Source organism: Neoarius graeffei, chromosome 22 (assembly GCF_027579695.1).
Source record: "Neoarius graeffei isolate fNeoGra1 chromosome 22, fNeoGra1.pri, whole genome shotgun sequence".
Lineage (NCBI taxonomy): Eukaryota > Metazoa > Chordata > Actinopteri > Siluriformes > Ariidae > Neoarius > Neoarius graeffei.
This window is the reverse complement of record NC_083590.1, coordinates 20,014,610-20,029,827: the sequence shown is the minus strand read 5'-3', so window position 1 is coordinate 20,029,827 and position 15,218 is coordinate 20,014,610. Positions and strand designations below refer to the sequence as shown.

General features: G+C 39.6%; 2 protein-coding genes across 3 annotated transcripts in view; one reads left to right on the top strand and one right to left on the bottom strand.

Annotated features, from left to right (window-relative positions):
• Positions 1-4,402, top strand: part of eya3 (EYA transcriptional coactivator and phosphatase 3) — a 29,137-nt gene extending 24,735 nt beyond the window's left edge. For both annotated transcript variants that reach the window (XM_060904580.1, XM_060904579.1), the window contains 4 exons: positions 1,440-1,554; positions 1,654-1,775; positions 1,894-1,994; positions 3,301-4,402. In XM_060904580.1, the coding sequence (XP_060760563.1) occupies positions 1,440-1,554; positions 1,654-1,775; positions 1,894-1,994; positions 3,301-3,381 (419 nt within the window). In that variant the 3' untranslated portion in view covers positions 3,382-4,402. The remainder of the gene's footprint in view (positions 1-1,439; positions 1,555-1,653; positions 1,776-1,893; positions 1,995-3,300) is intronic.
• Positions 4,403-8,109: 3,707 nt separating this feature from the next.
• Positions 8,110-15,218, bottom strand: part of LOC132870748 (XK-related protein 8-like) — a 10,488-nt gene continuing 3,379 nt past the window's right edge. The window contains exons 2-3 of the mRNA XM_060904576.1: positions 10,681-10,871; positions 8,110-10,562 (exon numbers count right to left, since the gene is read on the bottom strand). Coding sequence (XP_060760559.1) covers positions 9,778-10,562; positions 10,681-10,871 — 976 coding nt within the window. The 3' untranslated portion in view covers positions 8,110-9,777. The remainder of the gene's footprint in view (positions 10,563-10,680; positions 10,872-15,218) is intronic.

Sequence of the window (15,218 nt, the reverse complement as noted above, 5' to 3'; positions counted from 1 at the left end):
TAGAAACCGTATGTAATGAATGAAATCGAAATGTAAGCTGAGCTCTTACAATACACCACAGCACTTGCAAATCCGCATGGGACTGAACTGATGTTGCCGGATACTGCTGACGTTATCCAGCCCACAATATGTTCAAAACCCGCCAAAATGCACTTAAAACCGCCCAATCTGGCAACACTGTACCGCTGCCTGTATAGTTGAAACGAGCTGTCAATCAAAGAAAATATCCGGCCGCTTTCACCAATCACCAGTCTCCTCGCGGAAACTGCCATGTCCCTCCCATGTGAGGCTGGGAGTCCGTGGGCGGGCGTTTTTGCAGTATTTGTCCAATAACCGTCTTGCATTTTGAGATTGAAAAGCGCATAGCTCCCAAATGCCGTTGAAGTCCACTGAGGCTGGGACTCCGTGGGCGGGCATTTTCACAGTATTTGTCCAATAATCGTCTTGCATTTTGAGATTGATAAGCACAGAGCTCCCAATCCACTGAGGCTGGGCTGCATCGCGCTGTCACGAGGGGGAAAACTCACGCACACATTAGGCGAACTGGGGAAAGTTATAACGGAATGATTTCACACTGTAGTTGGGTTGAGCACATATATTTGTATGATTCTGGATCTGAAATAGCAATGTTATAAGGTCGGCTATAACATAAGCCTAGCGCAATTCATCCTACACGATGTTTGTCATTTTTAGAGGAGGCTGAGACTCCCTCGTTGTCTTAGAGCAATCGCCCGTGTTTGGGACATACTGTACCAGCGCTCTGCGTGGCCGTGCTTCTGTGCTCGCTTTGTGGATCCATGGCGTGGTGTTCGAGCGATGTTGCTGGCGGCATCACGGCGGCTGTGCTGGAGATGTGGGACTTGTTTTCCTGCGCCTTTTGGTGGGACTGTGGCTGCTACACCACTGGAATGATATCCTGACCTCTATATGGTGGACTTTTTTTTTTTTCTGCTTATTATTGTAAAGCGACCTTGGGTTTTGAGAAAGGTGCTATATAAATTGAACTTATTATTATTATTATTATTATTATTATTATTATGGAAGGTTCTATGAATTCAATAGCAATTTGGCAGGGGGGAAGCACTCGAAGAAAAGACAATAAATGTGAAAATATCAAAAAAGACCATGCCTGCAATGCATTCTGGGTATTAGTTAAAATGAATAATATAATAGATAATCTCTCAAAATGACAAATATTTGTTCTCATGATCAAATCTAATAAATAATCAATATTCTGATGGCAGGTAAGTGACTTTGTGAAATTGTTCATTTTTCTCATGTTACATCTTTATACCCCTGGATTCTGCAACTGATCATAATGAACAATTAGGGAGTCAGTGAGCTGATAAACTCTGAGATAACGAGCGTCTCCTGACCTTCGAACACGTCGCTTCAGACTCTAAAGCCAGTGAACTGTTGAACCCGTCCTCTCTGTGCAGCTCTGCTGAGTCCCCTGAAGAGGGAGCTGCTGCTCCGAGTGCGCGAGGACATCGAGACCGTGACGGACAGCTGGCTCAGCACCGCCATCAAATCCCTCCTGCTGATCCAGTCCAGGTCAGGATCATGACCTCTGACCTTTCTCAGGTGTAGTCGTGATACAACTGTGTAGAACAGGCAGAATCATGGCTCATGATGGGGTGTGTGTGATTGCAGGGGAAGATGTATGAATGTTCTGGTCACCACAACTCAGCTGGTTCCTGCCCTGGCGAAAGTGCTCCTCTACGGCCTCGGGGACATTTTCCCCATCGACAACATCTACAGCGCCACCAAGATCGGTAACAATCCGCTTCCTCACTCCTTCACTCCTTATTCAAGACTTTTTCCAAAGAGGTGGGTTTTATTTAGTAGGTTTTTTTTTTTTTTTTTTTGTATGGTATGTTAATTGTTTGACAGGAAAGGAAAGCTGCTTTGAGCGCATCGTGTCACGTTTTGGCAAGAAGGTGACCTACGTGGTTATAGGAGACGGCCGGGAGGAGGAGTTTGCAGCGAAGCAGGTAAGGCAAGCACATCTGAGAGAGATGGATGGATTGATAGCGTACATTATTGATCCGTGAGAGGACAGTGAACTACAAACTACAAGGACACAGAACACACTGATTACGAGCAGGTTATATAAATAAAAGAACTTAAAAATCAAACGCTGAGTAGAATTCAATAATAGGTTTTTCTGAAATATCATGGCTTTTTTTTAATTGCGGTTTTTTGTTTTTATTTTTAAATAATTATAAACTGACCAGATTTAAAAATGAATTTTTTTATTCTTATTTTTAATATTTAATTTAAGTAAATAATTTGTTTGATTTTAAAAACTTTTTTTTATTATAGGCATTAAAGTTTAATTAATTTTTATTTATTTATTTCATTTGTGAGCCGTATCCTGGTGCATTTTGTATATTGTAGAAAATTGCTTTGAGAAATAAGATATTTTTGTCATATCACATCGTTCTTTGGCCTTTGCTCTGGTCATGTGTGGGGTTTTTTTTTTAATAAATCATTTTCCCAAGGTCCAAAAGTTTGAGTCCGTCACCAGGACTGTTTTTGTTTCATCAAACAATTAACTCCAGAGCACAAGACAAGAATTTAAACAATATTTGAGGGAGGGGAGTAATACTAGTTGACCTCTGTCTGTCTGTCCATATCTCCGTCCATCCGAAACACGCTTTTTCTCAGCAACCACAAATCATAGCCACTTGATATTTGGTAGCGAGTTTCTGCTTGGGGTTCTATACCGTGTGTACCGTTTTCAGGTCTGTCGCACATCGACTTCCTGTTTACCGACTGAATGTATTTATGAAACATTATAGCGTGGATTTACAAAATTTTCGTAACACTTTTCTCAGCAACTACAAATCACAACTGCTTGATATTTGGTAGCGAGCTTCAGCTTGGGGTTCTATACCACGTTTACCATTTTCAGGTCTGTCGCACATCGACTTCCTGTTTACCGACTGAATGTATTTATGAAACATATAGGGTGGAATTTGACGCTATTTCAAGAAGCAAAATGCTATTTCAAAATGACAGTTTACCAGGATGCTATTTGAAACCCCTGGGGAGAGACATGGCTCTTTACTTACTTGTTTCAGGGTTCATTATTTGTTGAAGTCAACATTCATAATAAGTGTCCTATTCCTTCAATTGCTTGCGTTCTGATATAAGCGAGAGCGGGGGGGGGGGGATACGCAAGTGAGCAGTAGCTCACAGTTGATCTTGTTAAAGGCCAGTGTTGGTGTAGTTTTTAGTGTGTTATGTTTACAGCTCTGATATAACAAGTGATGCTGTGTGTGTGTGTGTCTGCAGCACAACATGCCGTTCTGGCGCATCTCTGCTCACGGTGACCTGGTGTCTCTACACCAAGCTTTGGAGCTGGACTTCTTATAGAGTGCACACACACTCAGGAGGGCATACAGGTCTCTCTTTCTCTCTCACACACACACACACACACACACACACACCACGTTATGGACACCTGATGAGTCTTGGAGGACAGAAGAAGGGTTTGAGCCTACAGGGTATCCTTCCACTACCTTTAAGGCAGCTAAATACCTGGGCACGAGCCTGGCACTGCGATAATCTCTTCAGATATGCACAAGGATGGTGAAAAAGACCCGAACCTGGCCCTCGTACTGCCAGCCCACCGCAAAAGCACTGCGTGTTTTATGAGCATTTCTGTTCAAACTGGATTCACCAAAGGAAAGACCAAAGCTGCACTGGCGTAAGGGTTTTGGATTTTTTTTTTTTTCTTTCCCGTCAATTTCTTTTTCTTTGTACATCTCTCATTTGCGTTCTCGATCCTGGACTTTTTTTTTTCCCCTTTCCCTGTTTTGCACTCGGAGGACTGGACTGGTGGCAGAGCCTGAATGTGGATATGGAATAACAGATTAGTTTTCTGACTTTTTTTTTTTTTTATGCTTTAAAAGTTCATTCACATTTCATTGAAGCGAAACATCCATCAGGTGGTCTACAGTAAAGTGGCTCAACGATTCGGCACAGCTTGATCCAGTTGATTCATACGATTCCCAATTGTATGGAATACGACTGAATCAGTCGGACTGCCGATATTCACTTCCTGTGTGCATACGTTTCTGTTCTCATAGCATGACTTTCATTACTCTCACTCCCATAATCCTCTGAACCTGAATTCAGGACGGACGGGAGGGAACGAAAAGCCCTCACCTCACCGCGCTGTAACAAGGACGCATTGTTAAATTGTTGATTTTTTTTTTTTTTAAATGTATAAATACTGGTGTTCACGTGGTACTTCAGTGTGGTTCCTGTGACTTTTACTTGTTCCATGTGTCTAATCAGATGCTCAGTATCGAACCCCGTGGATTGTAATCGTACGAGGACATGATTTGGCTCTCGGTGTATTTTAATGGCAGGCCATTAAAGGAATACTGTAGTGATTTTTTTTTTCTTCCTAATCTTTATCCATTTTTATAATAATAAACCCTCAAAACTCACTTCTCAAAGGTTACAGATGGTTTATGAGTTCTGCTAATCATTTATGAACATGTAATGCAACTTCACAAGACATTTAAGGATGAGACCCACAGCAATTCCTGTTATTTCGGCTTTCTTTGCGGGTTTTGTCATCTCCGTACGCCGTCAGCTGGAAACTGAGGCCGCCTTTTTTTTGTTTGTTTAAAAAAAAAAATTCATTACGTCAGGACTAAAACATGACACAGCTGTGTTTTAGAGATAAATCACCTGTTCCCACTTCGACGTTGATTTATTTTCCAATAACAGCATGTCCGGTTAGTGTTTCTTCCTCTTACACGACTGTAGCAGTTTGGCAAAAATTACATTACTTTGATTAATGGGCAACTTGTACTTTTTCTCCAATTACAGTTCAAGCTATTTAACAGTTATTCAACGAAATCTAGTCGTACATGAGCTGATAGCGGCTATAAGCCATGTACAGCGAGATTGAGTGGAATAACTGTTTTATCCTATCCACTTTTACTGGATTTTGAGAAACTGAGGGTTTTGTTTTTTTTTTTTTTTTGCAAATTCGATAAATAAAAACTTTCTACAAAACGTCTGACGAAATCATTTCCACTCAGGCGGGCTTCTTAAAAACCTATCGATGGCTGCAAGAATTAACTTGAGTGTTGGGGGTTTTTTTTTTCTTTTTTTTTTGTAGAAAGTGCCATCTTGCTGCCAAGGTACAGAATAGCTTTAGGCATTTATTTAATTCTTCCTTGGATATTTAAGTTCTGTCATTTTCAAACTTCTTTGAGCTTTTGAACCAGTGTAAAAAAAATTTTAATGCTTAATGATGAAAAATGTAAACAAACTGGCGAAATGACAGGAGCAGTTTATGAAAAATGTGATTGTTGAAAAATAAAAAAGATACGTTCTTGTCATAGGGCGGCACGGTGGTGTAGTGGTTAGCGCTGTCGCCTCACAGCAAGAAGGTCCGGGTTCGAGCCCCGTGGCCGGCGAGGGCCTTTCTGTGCGGAGTTTGCATGTTCTCCCCGTGTCCGCGTGGGTTTCCTCCGGGTGCTCCGGTTTCCCCCACAGTCCAAAGACATGCAGGTTAGGTTAACTGGTGACTCTAAATTGAGCGTAGGTGTGAATGTGAGTGTGAATGGTTGTCTGTGTCTATGTGTCAGCCCTGTGATGACCTGGCGACTTGTCCAGGGTGTACCCCGCCTTTCGCCCGTAGTCAGCTGGGATAGGCTCCAGCTTGCCTGCGACCCTGTAGAACAGGATAAAGCGGCTACAGATAATGAGATGAGACATTCTTGTCATCAAATACTCTTTTATTCCATATTATTTTGTTGCTTTTTTTTTTTATATTTTTTGGGGTTTTGATTCCAAGTAGAGTTTTTATTTCATCCTCGGTTGGTTCAGCAGCGCGCTCCGCCATTTTGTTTTCCTCTACTCACAGTATATGGGCGGATATCCTTGTAGTAGAGAAACCAATCAGAGCGCGTGATTGCTCATATCCAGTGAATGTGGATAGAGGTAATTGCTGTTATCACTTATGTTAGAGCAGCTATAAACAGCCATTCCCTTTTTTTTTTCTTTTTTTTCTCTCCTCCAAACATCTCCTCGGAAGCACAAGTTGCCATGTTACCAAAAAAATCCCAAAAACTTACGGACAGCTTTGTTGTCTTAAAGTAAAAGCGTGGACACGTTGCTATAACTCTGTTTATACGGATTAGCAAATAAAAACTATCAGAGCTGCTGTTCTCAAATTCAGCACCACCTTCTGACCAATCAGATTCGAGACTCCCAATGAGGGTGTTTTTTAATAATGAATTCGTTACAGCGTTCGACAGAATTCACATTCTGCCCTTGCACTTGTATTATAAGTGAATTCTTTTCTCAGAACAGAGAAATGAGTCGGTTCTTGGTTGTTTGGGGATTAGGTGTAAAAACGCTGGAGTATTCTTTTAATGGTGTCTTTCTCAGCGAGTAGCACGAATTCAGCGAGTACTGAAACATGCTCTGTGACGCAGCCGAGCTTGATTTTAAAATCAAAGTGTATAAAAAAGGGGAAAAAAAGGGAAATTGAACTAGCATGCGAAGAAAAATGTCCTTTAAGACGCCCCTTGTTACATCGGAGGTGCTCAGTGTTATAAACTTACTCGTGATGTCCTTAAAAACGTATTGTGATGTCGATAAATATCACAATATTGATTTTATACATGTAGCTAATAACATCACCCAGCCTTATCCGAGTGCTCGATTCGTTTGTCGTAACTCTCGTAAAAGGTAAAAGCACACATCTTGGGAGAAGGAAACTCTGTGCAATATGTTTTGGGTCCGTGATCTGAACGATGAAGACGATGAGGATGGATGCTCTGGATGCTGTGAGATTCGACTAAACAGTGCTGAGCCTAAAGAAGAAGAAAAAAAAAAAACGTTTTCACACAAGCAGCTTCGACTGAAATACGAATGTGTTTGTTTTTCCTGTACTTATTTATATCGTGCCTTTTAACTATAAACCTTACAGTGTATCATCTTAATGGGATTTGCTGTAATACTGCAAATGTTTAAGGGATTTTTCTATGTCGTGTTTAAGTCAGTAAGTAGAAGTGTTCTTTCGTTTATTGTTTGTTTGTTTTTTTACTTGATTCTGAAGCTCAGTCTAGCTCATGCCTTTATGACTACAATGTTATTGTACGCTGCCGCCTTCTTCTTCTTCTTCTCGCACTCCCTTGTTAGATTGTTTGAAATGTCACATGATCAGTCCACGCCTCGATCAATTTTTTATTTTTTCCTTTCACGTTTTCATTTTCATGCATGAAGCTCCAAGTACGAATGTAAAGTCTCCGCCGTTTCCTGTCACTTTGAGACTTAAACTGCACGGACAATCAAGGAAACTAAAACGGATCGAAAAACTTTCAAATCCAAAAAAAAAAAAAGTTTTCTTCATGTACAGCATCTGTGATCTCAATATTTGTTATTTTATGCTGCTTTTATTTCATTTCATCTTCTCCCGTGCATTTATTATATATAATATACGTGAGCAGCGTGTAATTATTTGAGCCAAGGCTCCACCTCTGATCATAAAGCAGCTATGACAAATCATTTAGCCCAGTAATTATAAAGGTGTGTGTGTGTGTGTGTTGTGAAGGTATGACTGGCTGATCTCTTTGGTAACTACTCGAATGCTGATGTGACTTGACCACGTTACATAGGAAATAGTTTACTAACTGTACTCTGATGCAATTTCTTTTTATTCTTTTTTTTTATTTTATTTTATTATTATTTCGTGACCGGAACACTGTTTTAGGCCCGGACAAGTTTTCCTGTGTATTATAATACTATTTGTGGCAGCATAAATAAAAAAGTTTCAAAACTTATATACTGGGTCACGCGAAAATACTTTATTATTTTGTACTGAAATTTACTTTTTGGTTTCATACCCCATTTTTTTTTTAATCCTGGGACAATTTTAACATGGTCAAAAAATAACCATGACGTTTCTAAATGAATGAATGAATGAATGAATGAATACCCTTCATATAACGTAACCATGGCAATGTGAATAAACCAGTTTACGCAATCAAAAGTAAAGTGCGAAATGGAAAGAACATGGACTGATGATCTGGGTTTTTTTTTTTTTTTAATAAAATATAAACTATCAGGACGTGAATGTCACAAGTATTCTCCCTTAGAAAATCGTTTTATATTTACACAGTACTGTATAAGTCTTAATCACGCTTTTTTTTTTTGTACAAACTTTTGTAATAGATTTATAATTGATGAATTTTACATGATCAAGTCAGAACAAAAACATTTCAGATTTCCAGCACAAACTTAAATGTGACAGTAAAGTGTCTGTATGTCCGTAAAGAAAGCAGCATATATTACATGACTCCACTTTTCAGGTTAAAAAAGAAAACATAATGAAGGCTGCTGGGTTTTGGTGCAAAATTACGATGCAAGTGTGACAGTCAAAGTGTCCAGAAGAACTGTGGCTGGTTCTGGAAGATGCTCAGTAAAACCTACAGCTCATTTCCGCATAAAACTGCACTCACTGGACCTGAGACTACTATATAATTTATTTTTTTTTAAAGCAGAGTCCTCACACCAAATATTATAATTTTTAATTTATTATAGTTTACTGTTCTTTTTTTTTATGTAGAAATATCTAATTCCATTTTTTTTAAATAGTCTCAGTCTCGAGCACAATCAGTGTTATAAAAAAAAAAATTAGCCCAACAGCCTTCATGATGGTTTTTTTTTTTGTCTGAAAAGTGGTATGTACAGTGACATTATATGGACACGAGTGTTTTACTGGGAAATGCACCACTCGTATTTTTCATCCGAGCTCCAGCCGGGACATGGAGAACCAAAACCGTGACAAATCTCTGTGTGTCAGTCGTGAGGAAATCGATGAATTGTTTTTAATAAATTTGGGTAAGTTTTGTTTTGTGAATGTGTCGATATAATAAAAAGAAAATCACACGTTGGCTTGAAGATATGAAGTTTATCTTCGCGTGTTGAAAAACTTGCATTTTTCGGACGAAATACATCGCGGCTCTGAGTCACATATTTAAATACTGTAATGCTGCCTGGCAGTGAGTGGTATATCAGATATATTCCGTTCATCTAGCATGATACTGAACGAGTCGAAGACGAGTAGCTGAATGGAATATATCTGATAGACCATGAAAAAAAAGCCAGCCAACATTATTATACATGCACATTCCTGTCAGGTGTTCAACGTGTCTTTCAAAATTCTCTCAAAATCTTCTGTATTTTAACGGAGCAAACCTGGCGACCATGTTTGTTTACAGATTGTCACAGTCGCTCGCTAGTGCGGAAGTTTTACGTCTCCGACACCCATGCAATATCGTAAACCATATTCAACGGTCGTTCTCCATTGAAGTAATACACGTCGGATAAGCGATATGCTAACAATATTACATGCTATCGAACCAAATGAATGAAACCCGCTAGAAGGGAATAGAACATGTTGTTTTTATTCCATCGAAAAAGTGTCCTGTATGGATAATAATTCCCGATATATCACTCCGATGACGTCACTCAGTGTTTTCACGCTGACTAGACGCGCGCTGTCAAAATGGCGAACCGGTTCAAAATTAAAATTCTTTTGATTAACTTGCATTTTTGTTTGTGTCCATATAATTAATATATATAATATTACACGGTGGTGCAAAGATATGAAGTTTATCTTCTTTTGTTGAAAAATATATCACTCGAAGATAAACTTCATATCTTTGCGCCACCGTGTAACATCCTCTATTATATTTACATATTCTACACATTATGTACATCCTAGTAAAATCCAGATTAGGAGTAGAAATTCACAGCCATGTTTTTCATCCTTTTGTGAACACCAGTTACAGTCCTTTGAGGTGATGGAGGTGTAACAGTGGGTTCAGGTGTATTGTTCAATCCCATTGGCGTACACGAGTCCAGCTCGTCAGTACCATAAAACCCTTTTCTCCCTTGCATTGGCTGCGGTTTCAACTCTGACTTCGTATCGGTCACAGCTTCCCGTATTTCCAGTTCTGGTTGTTTAGGATGAAATTTCCAATAATAAACCAATTTCAGTGCTGCTCCTATAATGTAGCTTATTATTAACATAACAATAAGTAGGTAGGGATTAATAGGTAGTGGACTAAGACGAGCTGATTCCACAGATCTCCTCCACCACCATAATCCTAACAGCAGCATGGTATCCGCCCCCATAACCATGTGGTAGATGATTCCTTTGAGTTTCGTATTTCCACTCACTACATTAAACCAGCTGAAGTACCAGATGAGGCCTATGGTGGCCCGGTACAGCCATTCTCCAGCTTTACTTTCCATGAAGTCTGTCTTCTGCCACCAGGCCCACAGGACCAGCAGTGTCCACAGGGACAGGAAGTGAGCGGCGACGTAGCAGGGCAGGACGGAAGCGAAGAGGGACACAGACATGACACGTGGGCCAATCAGGAACAGGTTCCACAGGAAGTAGATTATAGACGAAGACCATCCCATCTTCAGCTTTTCAGGGATGAATGCACGCATGTTGCGATGGTAGGACAATACAGTGAAAGAGAGGGAGGAAAGAGAGCCAATAATTTTAACGACTGAAATGAAGAGAGAAGAAAAATAACGTTATCGGATCATGTCCAATCCAATTCCAAGCCAAAACGTCAACATGGAGACTGTATGGCAGGTTTTGGGGTTTTTTTTGTTTGGTCTGACCTGTAAAGAGATGCAGTTCCTGCATCTCCATGATGAGAGCCGTCATCAGGACGAGCTGTGGAGTACTTTCAGAGAATACCTCGAACAAACGCAGCATGCTGAGATCGTGATTCAGGTACACCGCAACCCCCTTTGGGAAAAGATCACTCTGTTTAAGACTGAGACCTGAGATTTCCATTAAAGCTGCAAACCTTTGGGTGAAAAAAGGTAAAAAGGAAATAAAATAATTATTTTAAAAAAAAAATCCAACTGAGGATACACTATATTGCCAAAAGTGTGTGGACACCTGACCATCACACCCATATGTGCTTCTTCCTCAAACTGTTTCCACATTACAAGGAAGCACATGATTGCCTTTGTATGCTGTGGTATTACACTTTCCCTTCTCTAGAACTAACGTGGCCCAAACCTGTTCCAGCACAATGATGTTCCTCTGCACAAAGTGAGCTCTATGAAAACATGGACTGTTAAGGCTGGAGTGGAAGAACTCCAAGCCCTGACTGAAGTCAACTCTACTGAACACCTGGAACTCCGACTTGCACCCCAGACCTCCTCACCCAACATCAGCACCCGTCTGCAACACACTCAAAAAAAAAAGTTGCGACAGAGGCATCATTAGCATTGTATTACATCACCTTTCCTTTTAATAACACTTTTTAATCGCGTGGGATCCGAGAATACGAATTGTTGCAGTTTTGCAATTGGAATTTTTGTCCATTCTTGCTTGACGCAATACTTCAGCTGCTCATCAGTCCCTGGTCGCTGTTGTCTGATTCTTCTCTTCATGATGCGCCATACATTCTCAATAGGAAACAGATCTGGACTGGCAGCAGGCCAGTCAAGCACACGCACTCCGTCTATGAAGGCGCGCTGCTGTAGCCTGTGCAGAATGAGAAAAAGTTGGAACAGAGGCAAAATAAGACTGAAAAGTTACTTGAATATCCTGTAAACATCATTTTGGAAGATTCCACAGTAAGCAGGTTAATTGCGATCATGATTGGGTATAAAAGAAGCAGCACCAAAGGCTCAGTCTTTGCAAGCAAGGATGGGGCGTGGCTCACTGCTTTGTGCCAAAATGTGTCAGAGAATTGTTAGTCAGTGCAAAAAGAACATTTCTCAATGCAAGATTTTAGATCTTTCAAAATCTGCAGTCCATAATATTGTGAAAAGATTCAGGGAATTCGGAGACATCTCAATGCGTAAAGGGCGAGGTCAGAAACCACTGCTGAATGTGCGTGACCCTCGAGCTCTCAGGCAGTGCCACCTGAAGGCAGTGCATTCTGCACGGACTACAACAGTGTGGCTTCGTAGACACAGAGTGCGTGTGCTTGACTGGCTTGCTGCCCATCCAGATCTGTCTCCTATTGAGAATGTATGGCGCATCATGAAGAGGAGAATCCAATAACAGCGACCACGGACTGTTGAACAGCTGAAGTCCTCAGATCCTATGGGACATTCCACCGAATGGGTGCCATTTGCTTGTTGTACCACTCCCAAATTAAACTTAATTTGTTATATCTTTTCAACACTGATTATAACACATATTTAACTATTCAAAATGTTAAAAGGCTATGTTATTTATTTTTTTACAAGGTTTGGAAGTCAAAGATGGCTGCATTTTTTTCAGTCCTGTTACCAAAACTCTGAAGGTAACAGGACTGAGTTTTTAGCCTAGGATTAGCTAATACATGGAATTAAGCCACATGGCGTCATCGCTAATAGCATGACCACGCTTAGCACATTCTAGTGATTTACCAAAAATCTGTATTTTTAAAATAAACAAATATCATCTAAGAAATAATTTAAGTAACAGGATAGTATGTTGACATTGACCTTATCAGTCAAAGTTAAAAAATCATCAAATATACAGAAAAGTAAATGAGAGAACTAACTTTTGGTCTTCCCATGGCCTTCAGAAGACACAACTGATGTAACTTCCTGTTGAGCATGTGATTTATGGAATGTTCCAAATTTGTCAGATGGGGTAATATGTTTGGGGAACAGGACTGAGTGAAAACCCAGGGACACGACTAAAATGTGTATTTTAACTAAGATATTGTGGATTTCTTATGAAAAAATATATATTTAAACCATGGATAGGATATGGAGTCACACAACAGTGCAAAAGAAATACTGTTTCTGAAGGATTTTAATCATAATATTTCATAGTTAAGTATAAAGTTAGAGTGCGGGGACAGGTAACACAGGCTATTTTTCAGTGTTTTAGGTAGTTTTTATTAATCCTTACAATTATATATCAAATTTGAAATCAGATCAATGTGCAGGACATTCTGCATAATAAGGAAATGTATTTTAAAGTACATTTTTATGTGCATTTATACATATAATTTTCTAGGGACAGAAATGGCACCGATTTGGTGGAATGGCTCTTATACGATTAAAAAGTGTTATTAAAAGGAAAGGTGATGTAATACATCAATGATAATGCCTCTGTCCAGACTTTTTTGTGTGTGTTTCAGGCATCAAATTCTAACTTTGTTTATATTTACAAAATACAATTAAGCTGGTCAGTAAAATGATTGAAAATCTTTTTTTTTTTTGTAGTTTTGTCAGTTAAATAAACGCTCACATAAATTAACAAATCACAGATTTTTGTTTTTATTGCATTTTGGAAAATATCCCAACTTTTCTGGAAATGCTGTTAGTATATTAATTGTTAGTTTATATATATATATATATATATACACACACAACCCTGATTCCAAAAAAGTTGGGACAAAGTACAAATTGTAAATAAAAACGGAATGCAATGATGTGGAAGTTTCAAAATTCCATATTTTATTCAGAATAGAACATAGATGACATATCAAATGTTTAAACTGAGAAAATGCATCATTTAAAGAGAAAAATTAGGTGATTTTAAAGGGATACAGAAAGGACCAACACAAGTTCATTTATTCGTAAAGATTATAATATTTTGTCCACCAATACACGGCAGTTTTTATCAGTAAACACATCGTTTTTTTACAAATCGACACAATAGTTCGAAATATCACAGATTCAAGCACCCCGCCGAAAACCGTTCTACTCGCCAGGAAGAAGCCGGATATGACGTCAGCGCAGTAACCAGGAAAATTCTCGGATGAATGTTTACATTCCTTTATATGCGTTGAGTTGCAGAATCGTTTTTTTTGTTGTAGATTCCCCTACATATTATGTGAGAATGCCGAATCGATGTGTTGCTGCAGGTTGCTGTAATATTCCTAGTCACAATGTGACACTTTTTAGGTTTCCAAAGGACTCGCATATGAGGAATCTATGGACAAAACAAGTACAACGAACCCGTGCTCAATGTAACATTCACAAAATATTATGTTAAAGGGATAGTTCGGGATTTTTGACATGAATCTGTATGGCATCCCCATCAATAGTGTCGTGCAAACACACTGACTTACCCCTGACAGCATCCTGTGAGTCCAGTTCTTGTCCAGTTTTGGTCCAGACGAAAGTAGTCCGGCAAGTTTGTTGGGGTCACGAAAGTAAAACGTTTTTCGTCTCAAAACAGTATGTGTTCAAAAGAGTGATATATTTGCATCACAAAACCATTGCCAAATAAAAAGTCAGACCTCGCAATCGCTTGGCACTATTTTCTCTCCCTTCTTATCACTGCGCGCTGCCGGCTTCATCCAGCTGCGGCTCCAGCTTCAAGGATAAGCTGGAGCCGCATAAGTAGGAGTCCTGGCGGGTGGTTTGTATTCGATTCGTTTATATCCCGACCTTGTCAGCTGTCAGATTTATGTTCATGGACCCGGTAAGCTGGTAAATAATATTTTTTTTTCTTTACCAAATTCTAACAGAAAACGAGAGCGCCCGAAAGGGAAAGCCGAGCCGCCTCACGGCTGTGATGCAAATTGCTTTCCTCCTCAGTATACAAGTGCGCTTCCATGGCAGGGAAAAAGAAACTACCACTGCTGCCTATGTAGTGCCCTATTTATACAAATAGGAGTCATTCAGGATTCAGCCATGACACGGAGCAAAAACATGGCTGAAAGGACATTGCATGGACTACATGGACCAAAAATCATCATCAGACACTTCGAGTTCTGTATCTGGCACATATGGTTCAAATCAATATGGTTGAATATCTCTAGGTTGAACCTGTGAAAGTTCTCTTTCTTCTAACCCATTATCATCAGATAATTCTTCTGAAAATTCGGACAAATCCACGCTAATTTCACTGACATCCGAGTCAGACATTGCTTTTCCTTGTTGTTTACACGGAGTGGATTACTGCGCTGACGTCACAATATGGCGCCCAGATTATCGTATGGCAGCAAAAAAAAAACGAACTGGGATGGCGATTACTGCCGATGTTATTGTTAAATATCTTGGATTTTGTGATTTGGATACTAGCTTGCCGTATATCAAAAGAAAGCAAATTTTATGCTAGATCGCGATATGGAAACAGTTTTAGGACAAATTTTAATATCCATTCCCCTTTAAATTTCATGACAACAACACATCTCAAAAAAGTTGGGACAAGGCCATGTTTCCCACTGTGAGACATCCCCTTTTCT